We start from the raw sequence: 27,627 nt of genomic DNA, 5'->3' as shown, positions 1-27,627 counted from the left end.
TGGTTAAAAGGAAAGAAACTTCATGGCCTGATGCGTTTATGCCGTACTGAGAAGCCTTTAGTTGTAGAATATCACATTGAGGTAATCACAAGGTACATAAAGGAGTATTAACCCAATAACCCTGTTTTTGCAATATGTATGTGCATGCAAACGAGCAGTAGCAAGCGGTATTCTTTCCAATACAAAATGCAGAAAACGCAACGTTTGAAATAACCTGATAAAACCTAGCCATTCACATTAATCTTGTTAAAAACAACGATAGATACCTATATATTGAATTCTGACAGTGGATTGTATTTTTTTTTTCCTTCTAAAAATTTCTAATGTCTACTTTGTCTCTGTGTTCTCAACTGTGATCATGTCTACTTCTGTGACAACCTAAGATCTTAGTATGGAGTGTGACGTTGGCCAAATCTTGTATTGCAAGTGAATTTATGGAAAGCTTTTCACGTTTGTTTAATTAGATATGGTAAGATCCTGGGCAGACAAGTTGTGTTTAAAGAAGAAAAAAAAGATCATCAATGCCTCATCTTTGCTTAAGAAGTTCCATGCCATACACCTTCTTTCCACTGTGTTGGACTCTTCTAGTATGGACCCTAAAAGGTGGGTCCTGTTATAACTCACTTGTCCTGAATCCATGAATCCATAATTGAGTGTTCTGTCCTGCATCCTATATAGCCATGTTTATCTCTTCTTCCTCCTGGAACTTAAATGGAGGAGACATCAAGCGCAATAGGGTCTCTTATCTGAGAAAGGAAAATAATTTTAGGTGAAAGAGCGAACAGCTCATCTTTCTGGGTTGAATTAACCTATAACGAAGGATTTGGGGTAAATCTGATGCTTCTTATATTGTGGTTCTCCTGAGGAAGAATTTGGTCCAACTTTGAAACTCGTAGAGAATGAACCGCATGGACCATATCATTGTTTCCTGGTTTATCCCCTCATTCTCCCACCACCAGTTTCTGTTGTAACATGTAGCCCAAATCAGACTTGTGAATAGGTCATTGTCAGCTGGGACATCACCTAATGAAAATGGTGGATCTTATGTTATCAGAGGCGATACTTGTCATTGAAATTATGAGTCTGATGATAAGAAATCTGTGGTAAACTCTTCCTGAAAGGACAGGAGATAGAAGTCTCAAATAGCCGAGCTAAAAATAAAAAAAATACATTTTTTTAAATACCTGTAACACAAAAACTTATTAAAATAATAAATTATTTTATGGTGACACATTCCTTTTAAGCTGATGGATCACCTTAATTTTGCTTTTCTTTGTTTTGCCTGGAATAAGCTTTAAAAGTTAAGGATTGTCAAGGTTAAAAAATATTTAGTTAAATGTGTTGAAAAGCTTTGGACAGTGCTTGTGGAATTGGTATGTGTTAGTATCGAGGCTGCAGGAGTATCCAGTGCCGGACAAACCATTGAAATGAGTAAGTTAGCAACTTTAATACACTTCACGTCGGAAAGGTGGTCTGATCTTAAGTTGCAAGTTACGGTCTTGAGTCCTTCAAGGTCTTCAAAATAATCTTTTCTTTCTCTGTGGATAAACTTCAGTGATAAGTCTTCTAAAATAATGATTTTAGAAGATCTGACTCAAAGGCGTCATTATGATCCTTGTATTCTGAGGGCGTACCTACAGCGTTTATTACGCTTAAGATTTAAAAACTTAAGATTACGGTACTGTATATATCACGGTTCCAAGAAAGAGTTTAGAAAGTTGTAGATGGAGTAACTAATGTTATGTTTCTTGGAAATATTGCTAATGTTGCACAATACGTATCTCTTCTCTCCAAAGATCTGCAGAGCTTACTCTAGAAATGTCTTATAACCTTCAAGGTATCCTTGGATTTCCATCTACGTAATATTCTATGATACATATGTAGCACAACAATTTATTTTATGCATCTAGATAAACCACCATCACTTAACTCTGGAGCTCTGGAATGATGGATCATGCTTCACTGTTTTTAGCATATGAAAGATGAGTCTGGGTTTAGGAATTGCCAGGAGAACGTCAGCTGTAAAATTTGGTGGAGGAGAGATTATATCTGCTTGGTTTTCAGAGGTTTTTCACTGCCCTTTAGTTACGGTGCAGGGAATTATTTATGCTTCAGCATTCAATACATTTTAGACAATTGCAGCTTCCAACTTTATGGGAACAGTTTGACGAAAAGTCTTTTTAGTTCCAGCATGACTGTACCCAGTTCACAAAGCAAGGTCCATAAAGACATTGTTGCTGGAGTCTGGTGAAGAAGAACATGACCAGCCGCACAGAACCTGGACATCAACCTCATCCAACACCTTTGAGATGAACTAGATCAGATTTTGAGAGCGCTGTCATCTCCTCCAACATCAGTGTCTGACCTCACAAATGTTCTTCTTGATGAATGGGTAAAAGATTCCCACAGACATCGACAGAATCTTCTAGAAATCCTTCCCTGAACGATGAGTTCTCTTAGCTGCCAATGAATCAACTCCATATTAATGCGTTTGGATTTAGAATGGAATGTCATAAAAGCTCTTGCAAGTGTCCCAATACTTTTATCCATATAGTGTATACACTGTATGTAATGGGAATTCCCAATGTAGTGATTTATGGAATATCCATAGGATCAGATAAATGGTTCCACCTTTGGGAAGAAGTGTCATGCTTAAATGGCTGGTTCAATAATTTCAATAGCAGTCAATGGACAGGGGCGCATATACGTGGTCATCCTTCTGCTCATACTTTACCTGGATATAATAACCATTTGTCTCCTACATTACAGATTACCATATAGCCTTTTTTATCAAATAGGATGAACAAACATGATGAGCAAACATGCTTGGATAAGGTGTTATCCAAGCATGCTTGTGTGGTAACCGAGAGTCTTCAGCGTGCTCAAAAAGTATGTTCGAGTTACCGCGGCTGCATGTCTCGCGGCTGTTCGACAGCTGCAGCATATGGTGGGATTGCCTGTCTGTTAGACGAACCCCATATGTGTTGCAGCTGTCCAACAGCCGCAAAACATGCAGCTACAGGGACTCGAACATATTACTGAGCACGCCCAAGATACTCTAATAACATCCAAGTACGTTCGCTCATCATGAGGTTTCTTGTATTGGTCATGTTGCATTTTGAACAACATGTAGAGTACCATTGAGAAGTTCCTGATAACTCAGCCTTGAAAGGAACATAATGTCAATTTATTATAAACACATTGCTTTTGTTTTATATTTCCAGATGGAAATATGATGTTTTTTTCATGCGTGTATGCGAGTTTATATAGGAAAGTCGTAGTTTCACTGATCTTGGTTATGTTTTCTCTCGAGGATGACTCATTTAGCTTTATAAGAATATTCATGGTTTTGACCACTGACTTCTGTTTTTTCTTATTCTTTGTTTCTTATTTGCATGTTCTTATAAAGAGAGTCCAAGTATTTAACCTTGAATATTATCAAATCTAGAGGTCTCTCCACAAGTCTCATTTGTTGATTTCTCTTGTCACTTCCTTTGTTTTTGATACTTTCTTATCTTCTCTACCAGTACTTTTTGTATAACAAATTTGCACTGTGCCTGTTTTATATCTTGTCTCACTTGCTTCTGATCTATTACTTGTTTCTATGAATTTTATTAACTTTTTTAAAGTTATTAGCCATGTTTTCATTTACTATTAGTACCGGGGTGGTCAAAGGGTTATTGGTTTTACAAGCCAATAAATCTATACCCATTGTATCACTGTTGGCAGTTCCTTATGACAAGAAAATGTTTATATGGACCTCCCAATGGACCCAGATGTTGGAGGAAACTAGGGTCGGTTATGCTTCCTTTCCAGTTTCCTAATCTTTAATTGTTACGGTCACCACTAAAATCAGAATACTAGAACGAATTATAAGTGGTAGTTGCTAAAACGATCAGACGACTGATCAACTGCTTGCACTTGGTCAACTTCTATCTTCACATTTTGTAAAAGCCATTTTGAATGTTTTAATTGCCAATCAATTGGAACCTTAGACAGATGTCTACAGAGAACAGCCTAAAAGGTTGTAACACCAGTCGCAATTTTTTTTAAAGCACTGGCTACCTAGCTCTTTGGTTTTGACAAGACCTGGCCCATCAGCTTTGTATGATCTTGGACTAGCTTTCAAAACTTGATGTTGCATTTTTAGATAACATTTAAATGACAAAGGTCATTGCCATTTAAAATTTGCATTGACTTTTAGGTCAGTTTGACTGGTCGGTCATGGTGTGAAAATCAATATTTTCAACATCTAGACTTTTCTGATCTTTACAGTATGTACTGTGCAGTTGGTGCTCTTGCTTTTCATTGGGTGAAGTCTAGCAGAGAAGTAAATTTCTTAAGTAATTTCAATGAGTATCTGTCATTTGCTGAAAAAATTGGCTAAATACATGCTAAAAATCTCTGAGTTCCCGTCATTATATTAGATGGGAAGGTGCACTAAACTGTTAACCATGCCATGGGTTCAACTGAGCATCTGTGCTTGGTTCAAACAGGCATGTTATGTGGAGAGACTCCCTTTAAGAAAATTCCTACTTCTTTCTTCCGCGAGGCACCACATTCTCCTCAGTAAGCAATTCTGATCGGTGAGAACACTTATGTCATATTGTGTGTGTCACCTGGATTTAAGATTTATTTAAGTGCAACTATGCTAGGTGACCACAACAAACAAGTCACAAAGAGTTGAATCCCAGTCACCATCATAAAGCTGCATCGTAGAAGCAGCACAATGCCATTTTTGGATGCGTGACTTTTGTCAAGAGCTAAGTTGCCATGTAGTCCCGGCTTTAGTCAGCCTTCCATTCGCCTTCCATTCGGGTTGTAAATTGATAAAAAAAATTAAAAAATTTCACCCAAACAGCATAAACATCCCAGAAACATCTCGCCGTCACCACCTACCAAGGGCCAATAGACCCCAAACGCACACATGCGCTAGCAATTGTAAAAGTCATGCATTGATGAAACCTATGAAAGTCAAGTTTCAAACTGAAAACTGAAAAAAACAAAAAGTGTATAGAAAAATACAATGCAAAACTAAGTAGAAAAACAGAAGAAATGAGAAAAATTCGAACTATTAGAACCACTTTAAATCAATTCTTTTATTGAGGGTAGGAAGAATATTGCATACACACCGTAGACTTAGTTCTGAACCCCAGCGTATGAACCACTTTTTGTTGACCAATTCATATATTGGAAACCTTAGTTAATGGGATTTTCCTTTACTAAGTTTGTCAGGGCAAATTAGCCGTAACTGTAGCAGTAAGTGTTACTTACCTGGTCATCCAGTGGACTTTGCAGACACCTAAAATTATTACATCCTTTCTATTTCTTAGAGGGAATCTGTCACCAGGTTTTCTCTATATTAACTGTATCCACCATCTTTAATGACATTCCTGCAACTGCTTCATAGGATCACAGCGGCCCTGCAAGTCTAAGAGAATGCCTTTCTTTTATAAATATCTAGTGCCATATGTTAATCGACGCCGAGTGGTCCAATGGGTGTCTCTGGACTGTGCCGTCTCTTCTACCTTGATTGACATAAATGACGTCTTCCACAGCTATTGTGCCTGCGCTGGTCGCAGGCCCTACTGTGTAGGAGCGATAGTTGTCTAGAATGTGTGGCTCGGCATTGGTTTGCGAATAGCGCAGGACAATTACAAGGAGTTGCGTGAGTGTTATCAAAGATGACTGAATGAGATGGATATAGTTTATGTAGAGAAAACCTGGTGGCTGGTTTTCAGTACATATCTGTATACTAATCCATCAATTTAAGTACATAATATGTACACCAGCATGGAATTTTTTTTGTAAATTTTTGCTACGCCTGTGTATAATGTTCAGTACATATTTTTGAACTCATCTAGTAAGGTTGATACACATTTAATTTTCAGCCCTCTGCATTTCCTAGATATGAGGGGGACCCATGAAAGTGTCCCAATATTCCCACTTTAGTCCCTAAGTCTGATCAAACATGGACAACTCCATAAAATGATTATCCCTAAATTGTGTGGGAATACAATTGGATTTGACAGGGCTCAGAGAGGTCGACTGGTTTACTTTATTTCTGTTAAAGCTGATGACATGGTTTCAGTAAACTACACATCAGTGTAGCTATTACACCGCATCAGGACACATGCTATTTGTTAATCGAGCCTCCTGAGGAGCCCAATGGGGCGAAACGCATTGAGGCGCTGTGGATCTATATGGCAAATGGCGGGTGAAGGGAGATAAGTGTTTGGATTTGTGTTTCTTATGCTATACCTTGATAACTATATATCTGAGATTAAGTTGGTATATTGGAATAAGCTCATCCATAACAATTGTGATGGACTTATAAATAAGTATTTCAAGACTCCCTCACCAGTACGCCACTATTATGCCTTCTGTGTTCTATGAATACTATTGTTTTTATGTGTGGGGACCTAGGGTTCCTTTAGTGTAGGAATATCTCTGTATATCGACAGTGGTTTCCTTAGACTGTGGGTAGTGGGATTTCCCGAGTGGCTACAGGGTACAACAAGGCCCCAAGGGATAGCCATCGTGGAGTGAGGGCACCACAACGCTTCCCCCCATAGGGTGCCAACCCCCGCAGGCAGGTAGGTGTGAGTTTAGTACACACCAGGGACACCTAGCATACCCCATTTTTAATTTTAGTATTTATGTGCGAGCACAGTGTATGTCTATTATAATTGTCAATTTTGTGGTGTGAACCAATGTGTAGGTTCTGGTTATCAATAAAGATTTAGTTTTTTTAGTGATTTGATTACGATAATATACACATCAGGGTGAACACATGGACTGAAGGTGATGGCACAGCAGGCAGTACTTACCAGATGCACGTGGAACAGTGGGGACCAATGCAGTGGGGTAAGCTGGACGGCGGGCAGGCAAGTGGAGCAGAACACAACAGAAGACACAGGGCAAGGGATTTAGACAAACACAGAAACTGAATAAGTATAGCCAGAAAAGGAATTGCTGCAGCATAATATGAACAAGTCCAGAGGAGAGTTTGTTATGCTTACAGCAGATCAAGATTTAATAAGGAAACAAATATCAGCTGGCAGATGAGGCAAACTTGTTTAAAGGGAAAATACACAAAGATCCAGCAGACTGAAGAATAAACAAGTCCAGAGTGGAGAATGTTATGCTTACTACAGATGAAGAGTTAATCAGCAGGTCTGAGCCAGGAAGTAGATGCAGGTTGTAGAAATCACAGGAGTTTGCAGTGAGAATTGGCAGCTGGGACAGCTGAAGAAGTAATTGCAAATGCACACGGTAAATGAATACAGTCATGGTGGTAACTAACATGTCTTCTCAGCGCCGCCCTACTCACTGTGCAACTTCTCTTCGTGTCAGGCCGCCGCACTGAGTTTTCTCCTTGCAGCACTTCTCAGCACTGCTTCGACTGCATGTGGTTTTCATTTAGGTTTAGGGTGCTTGGCCAATCGCTTCAGGAATTTAACCCTGCTGTGTCCTGCAGAGATTAGTTTCCCTGGCCTCTCCTGTGCCAGCAGGGTCTATATTAGGCATCTCCTCCCAACCTTGGACCGTGTGACTATGCTTCTGTCTTGCCCTCCTGTACCTCTTATCTGCGCCTTTGACCCTCTGGTCAGCTGTTGCAGTCCTGGGAACTGGTACCTGGTGTTTACCGGCAGCGCAGCCTATCCTCACCATCAGAGTCCCTAGTGAAGACTCGGTAGACACTTAGTCACACGCCACCAGGGTAAGCCTGGCCTGTAGCGCAGTGTGTCTACACCCACCAGCGTTAGGTTACATTCAAGCAATGAACCACGCTGAACATTCGGGACCCAGGGATCCCAAGTCAAGTGTGCAAGTACTGTATGAGGAGGTCTGCTCTCAGCATGAGCATCAGGACCAGCTGATGCAGGCCATCCATGTGGTGCCTTCCCAGTTGCAGGATCTGTCTGCCGCAATGTCTGCTTGCCTTCTGCCTCTACCATGTCTGGCCAACCCTTCTCTGGCCAGTCAACCTCTCTGGCCAAGAGATGCTCCAGGTTCTGGTGGAACTACTAAGCTCAAGCTTCCACTTCTGTTCCGTTATGATGGAGACCCTCACGGAGAACTGTGGCTTCATTAATTAGTGTAAGATCCACTTCACACTCCATTCTCATATCCTTCTTTTGGACTAGATAAAGATGATGTTTATGGTCTTTCTGCTGTCTGGACAAGCCCTGGCCTGGGCATATCCATTTGAAAGTCTGAAGACTCACTATGTTGGGAGGTTCCTGGAAATGTTTTTTTTTAGGTTTCAGGCCATATAGCCTGTTACTTCGTCTCTGTTGTCTCTAAGGCAGAGCATGGATACCATGGCCCAGTATGCCTTACGCTTCTGTACCTTGGCATTGGAGCTGGCTTGGAACGAAGAAGCCCTGGTGGTGACCTGGCAAGGTCTGTCCAGTCGAATCAAGGATGAGTTGGCTGGCATAGACTTCCCATCCTTGCTGGCCACCCTTCTAGACCTGGCCACTGGAATATACCTCCACTTCCATGAGCATGCTCAGGAACAAGCTACACCCAGACTGGCTCCAAACTTTCAGTTTCCTTTGCCACCCAAATCACACCACCACCCTCTGAGCTGATGTTGAGTGGGCCACACTCGCTGTACTGGACTGACAGCAGAGAGAATATTTGTATGTACTGTGGAGGCAAGGGACATTTGTTCACAAGTGGGTGAGACCAGGGAACTCCAGCACCTAGGGTTGGCTGGAGAGTAATTGCTTTCCAAAGGATTGACAGGAAACGTCCTTCTGCTACTGCCCATCTAGATTCTGGTTCCGCTGGCAACTTCATTCATCTGAATCTCGTCTGTTGACTTCAACTCCCTGTACAAAAGCTAGATCATCCCCTGACTGTTGCCTCCATTGGCTGTTAACTCCTGGCAGAAGCTGTTCGATTCATCATGCTGCAGATTAGAGTCCTGCATACTGAGAGGATTTCCTTCTATGTGCTACCCAGATCTGTGAATTTTGTTTTCCTGAGTCTTCCATAACTGCGTCTACACCGGTAAGATACTTCATTATGAACCGTATTGTGCTTCCAACTGCCTAGCCAAGGTCACGCCAAAGACTCTGCTTCCTGTGACTTTGAACCTTGCTTCACTGCCCATTTATTATTGTGCCTTTGCAGACGTCTTCTGTGAAAAGAAGGCTCAGGTCCTTCCACCCCACAGACCTTATGACACATCGATCTTCTTCCTAGCAATTCACCACCCCTAGGGTGGGTGTATCCCTATCGCTACCTGAGACTCGAGCCATGTCTGAATACATCCAATCGAATTTAGTCAAAGGATTCATCGGTAAGTCTTCTTTTCATGCCAGTGCCAACTTCTTCGTGACTAAGAAGGGTGGTTACCTATGCCCCTCTATAGATTACTAGTCTTAACAAAATCACTGTAAAGAACAAGTACCCTTGGATTGCTAAGCTTTTTGACAGAATGCGTGGAGCTAAGATATTTTCTAAATTGGATCTATGAGGGGCTTACAACTTGAATCGTGTAAGTGAGGGCGACAAATGGAAACCAGCTTTTAATACTTGATACAGTCACTACAAGTGTCTCATTATGCCCTTCAGGCGGTGTAATGCACCTGCCTTGTTTCAGGAGCTCATTAATGACCTCTTCCGGGATTTCTGGTTCTGTGATATCCTGATATTCTCCCTTAATGTTTCTTCCCACAGAAAACACGTATGTGATGTTCTGCAGTGTCTTGGGTTGAACAATTTGTTTGCCAAATTGTCCACATGTGTCTTTGAAAAAACCTTCTTGCCTTTCCTCGTCTACATTGTCTCAAACCAAGGTCTTGAAATTGATCCAGAGATTTCTGCTGATCTATAATGGCCCTGTCCTCAAGGTCTACGTGCTATCCAGCGCTTCATGAGTTTTGCTATCATCTACATGCAATTTATTCCACTCTTCTCATCCCTCATGGCACCTATATACACCTTAGCCAAGAAGGAGGCGAATGCCAGAGACTTGCCTGAGTCGGCTATGTCTGCCTTCCAACATTTGAAAGAGACCTTTGTGAGTGCTCAGGTGCTGTATCACCTCTCTTCCCCCCGTTTCTCTTGGAGGTAGATGCCTCGTCTTCAGGGAAGTTTGTCTCTTGCTTTTTTTGTTCAAACTGTTTTCGCCGGCACTCAAGGAGTGGAGAAATCTACTGGAGGGTGCCAGCTCTCCAGTAATATTGTACATGTACGATAAAAGTCTGACCTTCCTGCAGTCCACCCAGCTGTTGAATCCTCATCAAGCCAAGTGGGTACTCTTCTTTGCTCATTTTAACTGGCACAGGATACCAGAAACAATCTTTCAGCGATAAGCCTGCTGGTCTCCTCCAGCCTCTGCCTGTTCTTTCTGCTCCCTGGCAACATATTGCTATGGACTTCATCATAGACTTGCGTCTCTCCGAGGTTGCAACACCATATGGGTTGTGGTGGATCAGTTCTCTAAGATAGCTAACTTCATATCCCTAGTCGGTCTTCCCTCCGCTCCTAAGCCACCCAAGGCAGTTCTTCCAGCATGTATTTAGTCTCCATTGTCCTCTCCACATAGTCTCTGATTTGTGCAGTCCAATTTACTTGAAAGTTTTGGAGCGCTCTGTGCAAGCTGCTGAATGTCCACCTGGAGTTCTCTTCCGCAGATCGATGGGCAAGTAGAATGAGTAAATTACATTCTCGAAAGCTACCTTTGCAACTTTATCTCTGCCTGTCAGGATGACTGGGTGCAACTACTCTTATGGGCAGAGTTTTCCTACAACAAACATGTTGGAAACGTATCAACCAAATACCCTGTTTTTTACATCTTTTACTAGCACTTGCGGATTACTGCAACATTTTTTCAAACTGAGTGTTTTTGGTTTTACTATTCTCTTTTGTGTCTTCAGGTTTCTTGGTGGTGTGTGAACATGATCATACAGACTTGTTCACTGTGCAAGTAGCCCATGTGTTCCTGTTTCCATAATTGTTCTCTTGTGTCTACAAGACTGGGGAGTTCCACCACTCCTCTTGGGCTATCTGCACAAAAGCTGTTCTACCCTGTATGCACACATGGATTTTTTCCTCTCTGAACCCTGTTCACACAGGTTATATACAGATGATCAGGTTTTTAAATACATCAGATAGGGATTGCATTCATTAGTTAGGACTGCTCTGATAAGGGTATACCGTGAAGATTGGTAGAGCAGCTTAGTATACATTTTTTTCAAAAAACGTATCAACCAAATACCCTGTTTTTTACATCTTTTACTAGCACTTGCGGATTACTGCAACATTTTTTCAAACTGAGTGTTTTTGGTTTTACTGTTCTCTTTTGTGTCTTCAACAAACATGTTGGGTAGTCTTCCGGAGCATCTCCATTCTTAGTGCTGTACTCCCAGCATCCTCAAGTGCCCTCTCTTATGTCTTCTTCTTCAGGGGTATCAGCAGCTGATCCCTCATATGGCAACTTCTTCCAGATCTGGCAGCAGACACAGGCTGACCACCTTAAGGCATTGTCTCGGATGAAGACTCATGCAGACAAGGAGAGGTTCACCGCCATCCTGGAGATAAAGTCTGGCATAAATCCTGGAATATTCACCTAAAAGTGCCTTTGTACAAGTTCACTCCCCAGTACCTTGGTCCATGCAAAATCCTCAGGCAACTTATTTTGGTAACCTACCTTCTTCAACTCCCTTCAAATTTACGGATCCTAAACGCCTTTCATGCTGCGCTCCTGAAGTTGGTGGTCTTGAATCGCTACTCTAAGCCTTAAGCTACTTCTACTACCACTGTTCCTGAGGGTCCCTCGGACGTCTTCGAAGCTAAGGACATTCTGAATACAAAAAAGGTTCAGGAAAAGACCTTCCATCTGGTGGATTGGAAGGGCTTTGGACCTGAGGAGAGATCCTGGGAACCGACATAGAATGTCTGTGCTTCTTTCATCTTGGTGATGTTTCTCAGTTGAACTGGACAAGAAAGGGGGGGGCGTAAGTGGGGATATTGTCATGGCGGTAACTCGCATGCCTCCTCAGCGCCACTCTACTCACTTTGCAACTTCTCATATCAGGCTGACCCGCTGAATTTACTTCTTACAGGACTCTTCAGCACTGCTGCATGTGGTTTCCATTTAGTTTTAGTGTGTGTGGCCGGTTTCTGCAGGAATTTAACCCTGCTGTGTCCTGCCGAGGTTAAGTTCCCTGGCCTATCCCGTTCCAGCAGTGTATATATTAGGAAGCTCCTCCTACCACTCCTTGCCATAACATTGATTCCTTTCTTATTAATACATTCTTTTAAAGGGAGGAGTAGTGACTAAAAAAAACACTGTTCTGGCATTGCAGGGTTTTTTTCTTCTTTCTCTTTATACCCTTTACCGATCAGGTTAATATATAGTGAAAATTTTTGTCTTTTACGGAGCTCAAGCTATGTCTGAGCTTTACAGGAGAATCGAGATAACCACAAAGAGGGTCTTCAGCATCTTTGCACGTTCCATTTAAAAGTCGCTTTCCTAAATTAAGAGTTTTTTAAATGGTTAATTGCCATGGCTGTTGGAGACTGATGCCGGCTATGTAACATAGTGGATATCTGCCGTGTGTGAAAGGAGCTCCGCTCCTAAGCCTCTCTAGACCTGAGGGACCCTTTCCAGGACTTAACTGCTTCCCACATTAGAAAGTGAATCAAGAGAGTTAAGTGGTTTAATTTGACTTTAACATTTACGATCTATTCTTTGTATAGTCTGTCAATATCCGATCCACCGATCAGCCAATTGAAGGTGGCGCATCTCTGCGTGTTGTTTAGTGGCTGTGAATGGTACTGCAAGCTCTCTCCATGCAAGTCATGGCCATTACACAATGTTCTGGGTTTGTGGTGTGGAATGGGTCTAATGAAGTGGTTTATGTAATATAATAATATGATAGCGCTTGCTATTTAAAACCTTCGTATTATGTTGTAAACTAGAAGAACGCAGCGCTGACTTCATTTTTCATGTTACAGTATAGATTTACATATAGATGTAGATTTGCATATAATTAGAATACATATCCTTCAAACCTAACTCAAGGACTAGGATAAAGGCTGACATTGCAGAAATATTTTATGGAAAGCTGAACCATTGCATAAAAACTTTAGCATTCTAGATCAGTAGAAGAAATGGTGCTTCACATTGTCTGTAGTATTTTGCAGAATAAAAGAACTTCTTTCTGTTGTACGTTCCAAATGTGATTTTTTGAAAATGCTATGAAAATTGCTACCGTTGTATGTGATTTGTGTACTTCTGGCCATATTCCGGCTAGACTTGATTAGTCTTGCTTAATTCACTTGTATTGCGCGAAGCTGTGTACATCTAGTCAGCAAATCGCACACTTACATTTACGCGCACCCGCCCCATGCTGGCACCGGAGAATCCTGCTATAGAGTGACTTCAGACTTGAACCCCGAGCTTTGACAATCCCTTTAACAAGTATGAAAACACTTGGAGACCACTTTTTATAACATAAATAACCCCTGTAACCAATTCATTTGATTTCTCTCTTATATGACCCCATTTGGGCTCGCAATCTAAATTTCATCAGTATGAGGGTGCAAGAAACCAGATGGAAGTACATACAGGTGCTTCTCACTAAATTAGAATATCATTAAAAAGTTCATTTATTTCAGTTCTTCAATACAAAAAGTGAAACTCATATTATATAGAGTCATTACAGACAGAGTGATCTATGTCACGTGTTTATTTCTGTTAATGTTGATGATTATGGCTTACAGCCAAAGAAAACCCAAAAGTCATTATCTCAGTAAATTAGAATACTTTATAACACCAGCTTGAAAAATGATTTTAAAATCTGAAACGTTGGCCTACTGAAATGTATGTTCAGTAAATGCACTCATCAGTTTGTCGGGGCTGAGTTTGCATCAATTACTGCATCAATGCGGCGTGGCATGGAGGCGATCTACCTGTGGCACTGCTGAGGGGTTATGGAAGCCCAGGTTGCTTTGATAGTAGCCTTCAGCTCGTCTGCATTGCGGGGTCTGGTGTCTCTCATCTTCCTCTTGACAATACCCTATAGATTCTCTATGGGGTTAAGGTCAGGCAAGTTTGCTGCCAATCAAGCACAGTGATACTGTTGTTTGTAAACCAGGTATTGGTACTTTTTGCAGTGTGCACAGGTGCCAAGTCCTGCTGGAGAATGAAATTTCCATCTCCAAAAAGCTTGTCGGCAGAGAGAAGCATGAAGTGCTCTAAAAATGTCCTGCTAGATGGCTGGGCTGACTTTGGTCTTGATAAAACACAGTGGACCTACACCAGCAGATGACATGGCTCCCCAAACCATCACTGATTGTGGAAACTTCACACTAGACCTCCAGCAGCTTGGATTGTGGCCTCTCCACTCTTCCTCCAGACTCTGGGACCTTGATTTCTAAATGAAATGCAAAATTTACTTTCATCTGAAACCTTGGACCACTGAGCAACAGTCCAGTTCTTTTTCTCCTTGGCCCGTGTAAAACGCTTCTGGCCTTGTCTATTGGTCGTGAGTGGCTTGACACAAGGAATGTGACACTTGTAGCCCATGTCCTGGATACATCTGTGTGTGGTGAAGCAATGACTCCAGCAGCAATCCACTCCTTGTGAATCTCACCCAAATTTTAATTGACCTTTTTTTAACAATCCTTTCAAGGCTGCGGTTATCCCAGTTGCTTGTGCACCTTTTTCTACCACACTTTTTCCTTCTGCTCAACTTTCCATTAATATGCTTGGCTATAGCACTCTGTGAGCAGCCAGCTTCTTTAGCAATGTCCTTTTGTGGCCTACCCTACTTGTGGAGCGTGTCAGTGATTGCCTTCTGGACATCTGTCAAGTCAGCAGTCTTCCCCATGATTGTGGAGCTATTGAAACAGACTACGGGACCTTTCTAAATGCTCAGGAAGCCTTTGCAGGTGTGTTTTTTGTTAGTTATTCTAATTTACTGAGATAATGACTTCAACATTAACAGAAATCACCAACGTTAACAGAACACTTGAAATAGATCACTCTGTCTGTAATGACTCTATATAATATGAGTTTCACTTTTTGTATTGAAGAACTGAAATAAATTAACTTTTTGATGATATTCTAATTTAGTGAGAAGCACTTGTCCTTGGTCAGATTTGAACCCAGGACCCCCGCTGCAAGTTAGCTATTCTGCTCACCATAAAATACTGTATCACTTTTTACTGTCAAAGTTGATATTTTTACTGATACATTGCAAGGCATTGCAGCTTTATCTTCACAGGAACTGGTGGTGACACAAGCCGTACATATTATATAAAAAGGAAGGAGACATTTTTAGTTCTGAAACCAAAATATACAAGGTCATTATCAAACGTCTATATGTAAATAGCGGTATGTTCATTTGGGCAAACTCCTTGTTAGGGCTAGCAGAACGCACCAAATAATAAAGAGGTAGATATGAGGTGCGTTCGCAGCTCGGGGTCCACCGTGCAGAGAGGGTACCTGCTGCTGAGTAATGGCGGATGGACACTTGCTCACACGTTGGTTAGACTTCACCCAGTGTGAATGGAAGCGAACTCTGTTGCTTCACAGAGTCGCCAAAATTTGCTGTGCCCTGTTAGCAGTCACAGGGAGCAGCTGCAAGACACTAGTAGGATCCCTAGGAATCACCCCCACTAAACTGGTGATTGGACTCGCTCTGACCCTCGGTGGTTTTTGAGCCCGCGCCTGAGGACGCCCCGAGTCAGATGCAGAGTCCAAGCGGCAATTCCCACCCTACACTGACAGGCTGTTAGGAAAGCGCACTGATTGTGCAAGGTGCCTTAGGGACGGGCACTGCAAAAAGGCACTGTAACGTGTGCTACGTGTGCAGGTAGCACTGTCGGGTGCTAGATGGCTTCCACCATTCGCGAGCAGTCAACAACACAAGGAATGGGAATGATTAAGGAGATTTCATCCATCGACAGTCATTCATCTACACACACGTTATCAAGTTTATACTAGCGCATGGCCATGCAGACATGCGAACCTTTTATAGCAGAAGCTCTCCGGGACCTTTCTAGTGATCCAATGGGAGCTGCCACAGGACCTGAGCATGTGACCCCTGACCTCCAATGAGAGGTTGTCCCTTGGGCATGCTCAGTAGAGAAAAAGCAGGATTTAGTCCCAGGAGCGTCTGCTCGCCGCTGATCAGTGCTGGTTACAATGGCTGGACCTGGAAGGGTAGCAGTAACCAAGCGCACAGTATCTACCTGAGCCAGAGGCTGGGACCGACGTCTCTGCTGAACAGGCTCCTCTGCGGCTGGAGAAGAACGGGAGACCGCAGTCGACATGGTTCGAGATTCCCCCTGTGCAGCGGCGGGAACTCGACACCTAACACTCCTTCTATAAAGCTAGATGCCTGAGGATTGGCTAGGGGGTTCTACTGCTAAAAACCTCACACCTACAGATCCTTTCAGTTCCTTAAAGAGAAACTGCCACCAGGTTTGCCCGTATATGAGATACGGCCTCCACCTTTTATCCTTCATATACAGCATACTAATATGCTGTGTATATGCCCCCGATCCGGCCTGCAACAAAAGAAAAACACCTTTTATAATACTCACCTGTGGGGAGGTCGGGTCTGAGGGGTGTCACTGGTCTTGGTATGCACCCCCTTCTTTCAATTTAGTCCTCCTTCTGGAGCAGCGATGGAGACTAAGGCTGCCGTCACACTAGCAGTATTTGGTCAGTATTTTACATCAGTATTTGTAAGCCAAAACCAGGAGTGGGTGATAAATGTAGAAGCGGTGCTTATGTTTCTATTATACTTTTCCTCTAATTGTTCCACTCCTGGTTTTGGCTTACAAATACTGATGTACAATACTGACCAAATACTGCTAGTGTGACGGCAGCCTAAGTAGTGCTGGACCCATGGAGGATGAGTAGATCATAGGAATTTTCTAAAACTGGAGAACCCCTATTAAAGGGAACCTGTCACATCCCCCCCCCCCCCCCCTCCAGACGTTTTTAACTAAAAGAGCCACCTTGTGCAGCAGTAATGCTGCATTCTGACAAGGTGGCTCTTTTAGTTCTGGGTGCTGGAACTGCCGAAATAATCAGTTTTGTAATTTGTCCTAAATACCTTTTCTTCAGTCAAGGAGGCAGGCCTTTCCCCCCTGTTGCAGACGCCACACAGCCGTCACTCAAATCTTCTTGGCGCCGGGCGCCACCTCCTCACCGTTGTTTTGAAATGAGCCGGTGCCTGCCCTCTTTTCTCCTGCCTTGGACAGGCGCAGTGAGCGCTGCCAGTCTGTCCTCATATGCAGTCCAGCTGACTGCGCCTGTGCGGATGCCCTGCCTGTGAATCCCAGCCCCGTAGTGTCTTCTTATTTATTCATACTACGGGGCTGGGATTCACAGGCAGGACGTCCGCACAGGCGCAGTCAGCTGGACTGCATATGAGGACAGACGGACAGCGCTCACTGCGCCTGCCCAAGGCAGGAGAAAAGAGCACAGGCACCGGCTCATTTCAAAATAGCGGTGAGGAGGCGGTGCCAGGCGCCAAGAAGATTTGAGTGATGGCTGTGTGGCGTCTGCAGCAGGGGGGAAAGGCCTGCCTCCTTGACTGAAGAAAAGGTATTTAGGACAAATTACAAAACTGATTATTTCGGCAGTTACAGCACCCAGAACTAAAAGAGCCACCTTGTCAGAATGCAGCATTACTGCTGCACAAGGTGGCTCTTTTAGTTAAAAACGCCTGGGGGGGGGGAAATGACAGGTTCCCTTTAAAGTATCATTGTACATTCAAGTAACTTTCAGAATAAGCTGTCCGGTGTGTGTACCTGCTATATAACAACATTTCTGGCCATTATATGACTTGTACCCTGCATTTTTCCAGTTTTCAAGCTCTTTCTCTTAATTTGCAATTGACTCTAAGCTGGTGGGAGCAGACTAGCTGCCATGAGATCTCTTGTACACAGAACACATGGGGTGATTCCTGCTATTAATTCCTTAATTAACACACAAAAATAAGTAGTAACAGCATGAAGGACAAGATAAAGCAGTAATCAGCTGTGTGTATGTGAATCAGCTCAGGGGTGAGGTAAAGGACTTGTTAGAAAGCTCTTTCTATGTCTCCCTCTGCTTGTTTCCTCACTGCGCTCCTCAGTCCTCCTCCCTAGAATAGAATGTGTAAGCTTACAGCGCAGTGAGCTGGCAATCATCTTGTCATAAGCAAAATTGAATTCGGCTGTTTTTTTTCAGAATTAATGATAAGATGATAAGTTCAGGAGGTGGGGGATGGGGAAGAATTGGCTCAAAAGTGGAGAAAGAAGCAGATTTCTGATAAGATATATATAGAATAGTTTCTTATATGCCTTTTTACTATTGATTTATGCAAAGTTTGTTGGAAGTACATTTAACTCTTTAGGAAATGGAGTGCCGTTTCCCCATTGTGGAAAGTACCTTGATATTCAGCAGCTGTCTTCCAATGTGTGTTGCTGAGAATTCATTTGTGACCATAGCAATTAAATAATCAGATGGCTTCAAAATATACCTGTAAAGCCAGGTTCAGACGGGAGTATTTCGGTCACTTCAATAAAACCACCTACAGACAGAAAAGTGGCTAATTGTAGACCTCAGGGCCATGTAGAATACAATTGCAGCACGCATAGTATTGATCGGTTTTACAGATGAGAATTGTGTATCTAGTGGCTGGCAGATCCCTCACTGTCGGTGATGCAAAGAAGAACACAGATCTACACATGGACCCAGATTGCAGACGTGTCTGGCCTAATTATTACAACAATTGTCTGAGCATGACCTAAGGGTAATTCTACTCCACAAGAGTCTCATCAATTGGTTATAAGTAGTGATGGGCGAACATGCTCGGCACTGTTCAGTACTCAATCGAGTATCAAACAGTGCCAAGTATCATGCGGTGCTCGAGCGCTTGGGTCCCCGTAAGAAACTCATCTAAATTATCTGAGCCCAGAAAGAGTGTCCTCCGTAAAAATGCTCGAGTTTGCCATTCACTTCCATTATGCTCGCTACTCAAGTCGAGCACATCCGAGCACTTGACATGCTCGATTCGAGTACCGAGCACTCAAGCGTTTCAGTTCTCGATCAAAACCAGTAATAAGCTTTAAATTAAAGTCTGGTCTACTTGACATTTCATTAACAAATTAAGAACCTTCTCAAATGTGGAACTGCCGCAGAAATGAGCAAGATCTGGCACCTCTGTCAAACCGCTGCCACCAATGTAGTATTACATGGCCGGCACTGAGATAGTTGACCTCTTGTGTCCGCCTAAATCAGACTCGGCATTTTTAGTCAACGATCTAAGAAATGTAAAACCTCCATTTGGGTAAATGATCACTGATTTCTATTTATTAGACAACCCTTTTCAATCGCTATACAGATCTAATGCCAGATCTTGTACAGACTACAGTCTCTACATTGATAGTTCCACTGTTATTCCTCTTGAATATTTATGAACCCTTTAGCGCAAAGTGATGTACATGTTTGACTCGTAGCTGAGCTCCCTCTACATGCGGTACATTGACCACTAGGTTACATAAGCTCCTATTGCTGCTGTTAATAATTTGATGCCATTGGCTCCCCACAACACAATCGCTGGGCTCTAATGGATTATTATGGCATTTGGGAGCTTGATGAAATTTCTTGTTTTCCCACATTAAACATTAAGAAATAGAAAAGACTAAACATATCTGAATTCGCTTCATCAGTTAAAGGCCCTTCAATCAAAAGATTAATTTAATTAACCCATACAGAAAATGCCAAAAAAAGAAAATCATGTCAGAATTGTGCGTTTTCAATCACGACCTTCAGAAAATTAAAAAAAATTTAACAAATAGATCAAAAGTTCAAGTGTACCCTAAATTGGTATCAATAAAAAGAATCGCCCTACCTAGCAAAAACAAAAAGCCCCCATACAGCTCCATTGATGGAAACATGAAACATTAGAAATGGTGACTTTTTAATAAACTTTAGAATATTTCAGTGCTTAAATAAAAAAAAAAAATCTATGCAACTTTGGTATCGCTGTAATAATACAGACCTGGGGAATCATGTATCCAGGTGACATAACTATACAAGGAATACCATAAAAACAAAACATCCAAACAAAAATGGGGGAATAGAATTATTTTTTTCACCGTTTCATCCTACTTCAAATTTTTTCCTAATTTTTCATGACATTGTATGTTAAAATTGACGGTGTCATTCAGTACAACTCTTCCCGTAAAAAAAAAGAAAATAGGCCCTCATACAGCCATGTCGACGGAAAAATAAAAAAAGTATTGGCTCTTGGAAAAGGAGAGGCAAAGATGTAAATGTAGAAAGGAAAATACAGAGGACCTGAAAGGTTCCCTTTAAATATTAGTCATTTTAATGTTGTTTTTCTTTTCATACATTTAATAATGCAGATCAAAATAAGAAACTTTGTAATGTATGTTATCAGAGAAATCTGCTTCGTTCTCCTGGACTCTCAATTCACAGGTAAAATTTGTCATAAGTGAATATTATTAATTTAACATTAATGAGATAGGAGATGACTATTGGTGCTCATGAAGTTCTATGGAGAGGGGAGGAGCTTGAGGCAGAGACTGACTTTCTGCTGCAAGTTTCATAGAACATTATGAGCAACAACTATCATCTCCCATCTCAGTAATGGGACGTTTTGTATTCGCTGAAGGCTGATTGAGAATTGTTGGAAATGAATGATCGATACAGGAGGAGAAAGAAGCAGATTTCTCAAATAAGATATTTTACAAAGTAATGGAATCGGAGCAGTACATTCCCGTTCCAGTTTCTGAAGCCGAGTGTAAGTGATCTGCAGAATGTTAGCTGGCACTGAGCGTTCTGCTCTCCAGGAGAGTCCACGAAAGCAAAGGCATTAAATCGTTCTAGCTTCTAGCAGCAATTTCTAGGTGTGCTGGCGGCCGTCCATTGCTCGTGTGTCCGGGCTTATTTTTCTTTCAATAAAAGTTTCTCTTTTTTTTATTTCCATTAATCAGAACCGTATTTGTAGCATCACTTTATTCCTCCTTTTATCAGTTTCTGGGAGAGCTGGATGACACATCGCTGTTTATTAATAATAGTAATCATGATTATTCCGTAAAATAGATTAGAGTGACTGCAAGTAATATTCATTATCAAAGATTGATTTTTTTTTTCTTTTATGGAATTAATCTACATAACTGGGCAGTGGTTAGAACTGCGGCATTGCAGTGCTGGAGTCCTGGGTTCAAATCCCACCAAGGACAACATCTGTAGGGAGTTTATATGTTCTCCTCATGTTTGCGTGGGTTTCCTCCGGGTTCTCCGGTTTCCTCCCACACTCCAAAAGGATAGGGAATGTAGATTGTGAGTCCCAATGGGGACAGTGATGATAATGTCTGTAAAGCGCTGTGGAATATGATGGCACTATATAAGTGAATAAAATAAATAATCTCCGTATTTTGCGGTTTGTAAGACGCACTCCAAATTTTGGGGAAAAAAAAAATAGGACAAAAAAAAGTTTTAATAAAATGGTGGTACTTCATTTAATCCGTGCGCCTTATTGCTTACCAGGGGTGGTGGAGCAGGGGTCCAAGAGTCGCTGCTGGTGCGGAGGCAGTAGTGGGGTGATGCTGCGAACCCCAGGTTTGGAGGAAGGGGTGTTCGGAGGTGCGACACTGCTGGTGTTCAGTGGTGCAGGGGCTCTGCCGACATTTTGTGAAGGCCAGGAGCCCCCTGACTTCTATGGTTTACATTGTGGTGGACTCCGGGAAAATGGACACCGGGGGCGGCGCGTGCGCAGATGAAGACCCCGTGTCCCAAAATCTTGGCACCAAGATCTCTATCTGTGCATGCGCAGCTTCCGGTGGCCATTTTCCGGAGTCCATAGGAATGCAAACCATGGAAGTACGGGGACTCCAGGCTTTCACAAAATGTTGGTGAAGACCCAGCACCACCGAACACCCCCTCATTCCAGCCTGAGGTCTGCATCGCCCCACTCTTGCCTCCACCAGCAGCGACCCTGGGATCCCGCTCCACCACAGCCAGTAAGATATATTTGAATTATAAGGCGCACCCCTATTTCCACCCCAAATTTTGGGGAAGAAAAATACGTCTTATAATTCCCAAAACTATGGTAGATTAGTTGTCTTATAATGATAATGACTTACAGCCTGTATTATAGTCCAGAGCTACATTCACAATTCTGGAGGCTCTAGAGCTGAAATCTGCCAGTTTGTACGCAGAGCTTGCTATCATTCCCAGAAACTGTCACCTCCTGTGCTCTTTGGGACTCTGCCCGCAATCAAACACCAATTGTAAGGGTATGTGCACACGTTGCGGATTCTCTTTTTGCAGTGCAGAAACGCTGGAAATCCGCAATTGATTTACAGTATAATGTAAATCAATGAGAAAAAAAAATGCCGTGCACACTTTGCGGAAAATCCGCTGCGGAAATGCTGCGGTTTAAAAGAAGTAGCATGTCACTTCTTTTTTGCGAATCTGCAGCGTTTTTGTACCCATTCCATTATAGAAAACCGCAGGGGTAAAAAACGCAGCAAATCCGCAGAAAAAAACGCTGCGGAACCGCACAAAAATGTGACAAATCCGCAAGTGTGTTTTCTGCCAGGAGAGGCAGAATCCGCACCAGAAATTCTTAAGGCTAATCCGCAACGTGTGCACATACCCTTAAAGAAGTAGCATGTCACTTCTTTTTTGCGAATCTGCAGCGTTTTTGTACCCATTGCATTATAGAAAACCGCAGGGGTAAAAAACGCAGCAAATCCGCAAAAAAAAACGCAGAAGAAACGCACAAAAAACGCTACTGAACCGCACAAAAAATGCGACAAATCCGCAGGTGCTTTTTCTGCCAGGAGAGGCAGAATCCGCACCAGAAATTCCTAAGGCTAATCCGCAACGTGTGCACATAGCCTAAGGGTTTCAGCTCTCTGGTAGACGCATGGATATGGACAGGCACAGAGTTTTTATATCAAAACAGAATAAAGTTTGTCCTTCATAAACTTTACAGCTCCCAAATTGAAAACGGCCTTTCTTCAGCACAAGTGAATAACAAACAAGTTCTTTCTTCAGCATCAATAAATGGTATAACAGTCCTCTCTCTGGGTAAGGCAAAGAAAATCAAATGAACTCACCAACTTGGTATTACAGAACCTTTCAGGCTGCAGTACAGACTATCCAGTAGCGTTGTCTTTCTCCAGCCTCGGCACACTATGCCTCCCTGAGCTAGCCCAGGTGCGTTTTATTACGCCAGCAAGAACCTGGCTGCAGTATGGGAGCGACCTTTCCCACCCAGGCTCTTCTGGTCACTCCTAAATCCCAGAACCAAAATCCAGTCAAAATAAAACCATCTGAGTAACACATACCTGTCATCCAAGACCTTGCCTCCTATTTTTCATATACTGTATATATGTGGGAAGTAAGGTCCGGGATGTTAGGTATTTTCTGTATATTAGATATATTCTCTATATTATATATATTTATATTATACTAGATTGTGGCCCGATTCTAACGCATCGGGTATTCTAGAATATGCATGTCCCTGTAATATATGGACAATGATGATTCCAGAATTCGCGGCAGACTGTGCCCGTCGCTGATTGGTCGAGGCAACCTTTATGACATCATCGTCGCCATGGCAACCATTATGACATCATCGTCGCTGTGCCCGTTGCTGATTGGTCGAGGCCTGGCGGCCTCGACCAATCAGAGAGCCGGGATTTCCAGGACAGACAGACAGACGGACAGACAGACGGAAAAACCCTTAGACAATTATATATATAGATTTTTTCTGTATATTAGGTCTATTTTCTGTATTAGCTATATTCTGTATATTAAAAACAAAAACTGAGGTATAATCACTTCGGTCACAATGGTGGAACCAGCGTGGTCGACTCCAGCTCCCAAAGATGGTCTGTCTGGGTGTCACTGAATCGATCACTGAAGTATGTGATTGACTGCAGCGGTCGGGTTACTTGAAGCAGTGCATCTAGGTTTGTTTTTCCGATGACACCCTGTCCAGTCTCCCTGCCACTGTAGCCAATCACGGGCTACAGCATTCCTTTGACATCCAGTTGGAACAGTCATTGCCTACGAAGCAGCCTGTGCCACATCCAGGTGTGTGACAAAGTATTATCAAACAATAGTTAGCCTATCAAGACTTCCCGGGAAAATAAACCATTTTCACGTAAAAATAAAGCTGGCTCTCCAGTGTTATTTGGCCTTCAGCCAGGGTTATCGTCAAAAAGAAAAGATCTCCATCTGCAAACTACTGTTTCAGGATTCTTCCCTCTCATCAGTGCAGAGTAGGATACCGATTGGCTGATTACACTTCTGCCAATGGAATTCTTGGCTACATGAATGACAAACCAGTAGAGTTGTCGAAAATTGATTCGAACAACCCAGTCCATCTGCTTTGACGGTAATCTGTGGCCGTAGGACGTAAGCCTTAAGAAATGCCTCCTACTTGAGGACATCCATGGTTCTGCTTTTGCTTAGCCGGCCTGTATCATACCTGAACAATAATGTTGCATCAGAATGGCTAATCAAAAGAAGAGCGGCAGGTGAGAACCGACTCCTGTCCATCTGTACAGAGATCACCATCGTGGCCGATGGACCGGATTCGCTCCAATTCTCGGCTTTCTCTAAAGCTGCTTTCAGGCCTTTTACATTTGTAAAGATGAAAACTGAACATGCCTTATATCTAAAAGAAAAATACCTTTATAGGGAAATCGCAATCCCTACTGGCAAAGACACGCAAACCAAAACCAAGAGCCTGGCATCACTTTTGTTGGACGCCATAGATCCCCAAGAGGAGTATTTGGTCCTCTTTTTCCACTTGACCAGGCCCCAAGTGGGTCATTTGGGAGTGTATTGAACCATTTGTAACTGAAATTTATTTTCCTTTCTCTCGAGTTTGGGGAATGGTGTGACTCTTGCATGATAACATCAGTTTGCACTGTTATAATTAGTTCTGTATCAATAATTACTCTAAAAAGGCTGTCTCCTGCCGTGACAATTTTGGAATAATTACGATGATTGCTTTGTTGTTAAGTGCAGTTATATATTTTTATCGTCCTTTCATTCCTCTCTCCAGTAACATCTAATACGGTAAGAACTTTTTTTTGCCGTCTATGAAAATTTAAGTTGTGCGGGATCACAGACGTTGAGGAAATATTTTAGCAATGCATTTACTACAGTTTTGGGTGGAAGGGTTTGTACATAAAGACATTGAAAAATATTAGATTAAAATCACAATATTTAGGGTGCTCTGTCCATGAATAATAACTGGGGTTTTGGAGTTACACACAGTAGGACATAGAGTGACAGTTTTTAGAAAAGTTGATGACCGTTGGTCAGAATGGTGGAGAATGGTGGACCTCCTCAAGTAGTGTGTCGGTATTCATAAAGGCTCCTGGCATAAGCTCAAAATGTGTCTACAAAGGGTCCGCAGTTAGAAAGAGACCAAAAAAGTGTATAATTATACGTACCGTATATATCTATCATGAAAAAAATTATGTACTTTTTAACAGTAATGTGTCATCAGAAAGCTACCTATTATTCAAAACTAGATTGTGGCCCGATTCTAACGCATCGGGTATTCTAGAATATGCATGACTGTGCCCGTCGCTGATTGGTCGAGGCAACCTTTATGACATCATCGTCGCCATGGCAACCATTATGACATCATCGTCGCTGTGCCGTTGCTGATTGGTCAAGGCCTGGCGGCCTCGACCAATCAGAGACGCAGGATGTCTACGTCCTTTATGACATCATCGTCGCTGTGCCCGTTGCTGATTGGTCGAGGCCTGGCGTGCCTCGACCAATCAGAGAGCCGGGATTTCCAGGACAGACAGACAGACAGACGGAAAAACCCTTAGACAATTATATATATAGTTCAAAATAGGTAATAAAAAAATACATATCGCATATTTATTAAATATATATTTTTAGTCAGAATAAATATGTTTATATTTATTTTTAATATTATAAATTTTTTAAAATGACACATTGCCTCTAAATTTAATTCCACAAAATATAGTCAAACCCTGATATGTGATGACACAACAGACTTTTCATGAAGAAAAATTTGATCTTAATTTAATAGAGAATCAGTGTCAAAAATACGAGGCTCTTATTTTCTTCTCTCCCATTTTTTCCCTTTTTAGCTCATTGAACTGTTTAGTTAATTGTTAAAAAAAAAATGCATTGTCCGGTCCTCTCTTATTCAGACAGGTGCACTATCTTTCACATTTTATGTGTTATATATATTCACTTATTTTATTGTACAAGCTTAGATCTTTGCCTTTTGCATCGCTGTTGGCAGACTTGATGCTGGGCAATGTTTAAAGAACTAACAAAAAAAAAAGAACAGAAATCTGGAGTTGTTCAACATGGTGCATAATTGTTCCATTGAGCCAAATGAAACAACCCTGCAATATCTTGAATGGATGCAAAAAAAAAATACGGAGTAGGCAAATACGCATAAGTCCACAGCCGATGGAAGTGACCCCCATGACCACCTCGGCATCTTGAAGCTGTTGATCAGAATCGGCGCTGATAATCGGACCCCTACCAATAAGCCATCAAATTTTAAAAGACTAGATAACAACTTTAACTTGATGACACTTGAATGCCACAACTCTGTTCATTCTTTCCCAGTCTGTACAGCAAAGCTAACTAGTTTTAAGTTTTATGTAATTTTTTTTTCTCTTGAAAACTTCAATTAATTTTAATTTTCTTCTCCAGGTTGAGAGGATTGTGGACAAAAGGAAGAACAAGAAAGGGAAATGGGAATACCTGATACGATGGAAAGGATATGGGAGTAGTGAAGACACCTGGGAGCCCGAGCATCACCTGCTGCACTGCGAGGAGTTTATTGATGAATTTAATGGACTCCACTTAACCAGAGATAGGCGAGCCAAAGCTGGTAAACAAGTAGTGGCATCAAAGCTCTTACGAGGGACTGCTGTCGACAAGATGACACACAGGTCGCCCGACACAGGGAGAAGTAAGGGCTCATCACATAAAAGACGGAGGATACAGGCATTTCAGAAACAGAAGAAGGTGTGCACTGCCAAATATAACCCCGGGGACAGGTCTACAAAGACACTAACATACAGAACTACGCCCAGTGGGCTGCAAATAATGCCACTGAACAAACCCTTGGAGAATGGGGATCACACGGAGGACACGCACTTTGAGAATGGCACTAGGCAAGGAATAAATGACCTTGAGGATGACAAAGGGAGCCACGTTTTACCAGGGGGCCTTGATGACTGCGACTCACCCATAGGCAATGGGATTGGTACGTAGAGTTACATGTATATCTGCACCATTCTTTAGGCAGATGTATAATGCTCCGAATTGTGTCAAGAAAATCTCGTCGGCACAATGGGAATGACATATTTGAGAGCCGTGCCATTTTAACCCTTTTATTTTATTTTTTTGTTTATTTTTAGTGTTTGATCTTTTTATTATCTTTTAATATGTTACATGACGGGTGATTTGTATCATTAGTTGACTTATATTGTGTCTTCATTTAGGTGTAGATGTGTATCATTTATTTATGGTGTTTCACTATAAAGAACATCTGTATCCTATCCACAGAACACAGGGTAAGGCCAGCATCACACTTG

At 42.1% G+C, this 27,627-nt stretch overlaps 1 protein-coding gene across 1 annotated transcript in view; it reads left to right on the top strand.

Moving 5' to 3' along the window:
- Nucleotides 1–27,627, top strand: part of CDYL2 (chromodomain Y like 2) — an 86,341-nt gene that overhangs the window by 29,803 nt on the left and 28,911 nt on the right. The window contains exon 2 of the mRNA XM_069738790.1: nt 26,738–27,296. Coding sequence (XP_069594891.1) covers nt 26,738–27,296 — 559 coding nt within the window. The remainder of the gene's footprint in view (nt 1–26,737; nt 27,297–27,627) is intronic.

The sequence above is a fragment of the Ranitomeya imitator genome, chromosome 9 (assembly GCF_032444005.1).
Source record: "Ranitomeya imitator isolate aRanImi1 chromosome 9, aRanImi1.pri, whole genome shotgun sequence".
Lineage (NCBI taxonomy): Eukaryota > Metazoa > Chordata > Amphibia > Anura > Dendrobatidae > Ranitomeya > Ranitomeya imitator.
Note: the sequence above shows the minus strand (reverse complement) of the source record. Positions and strands in the feature narration are given on the sequence as shown.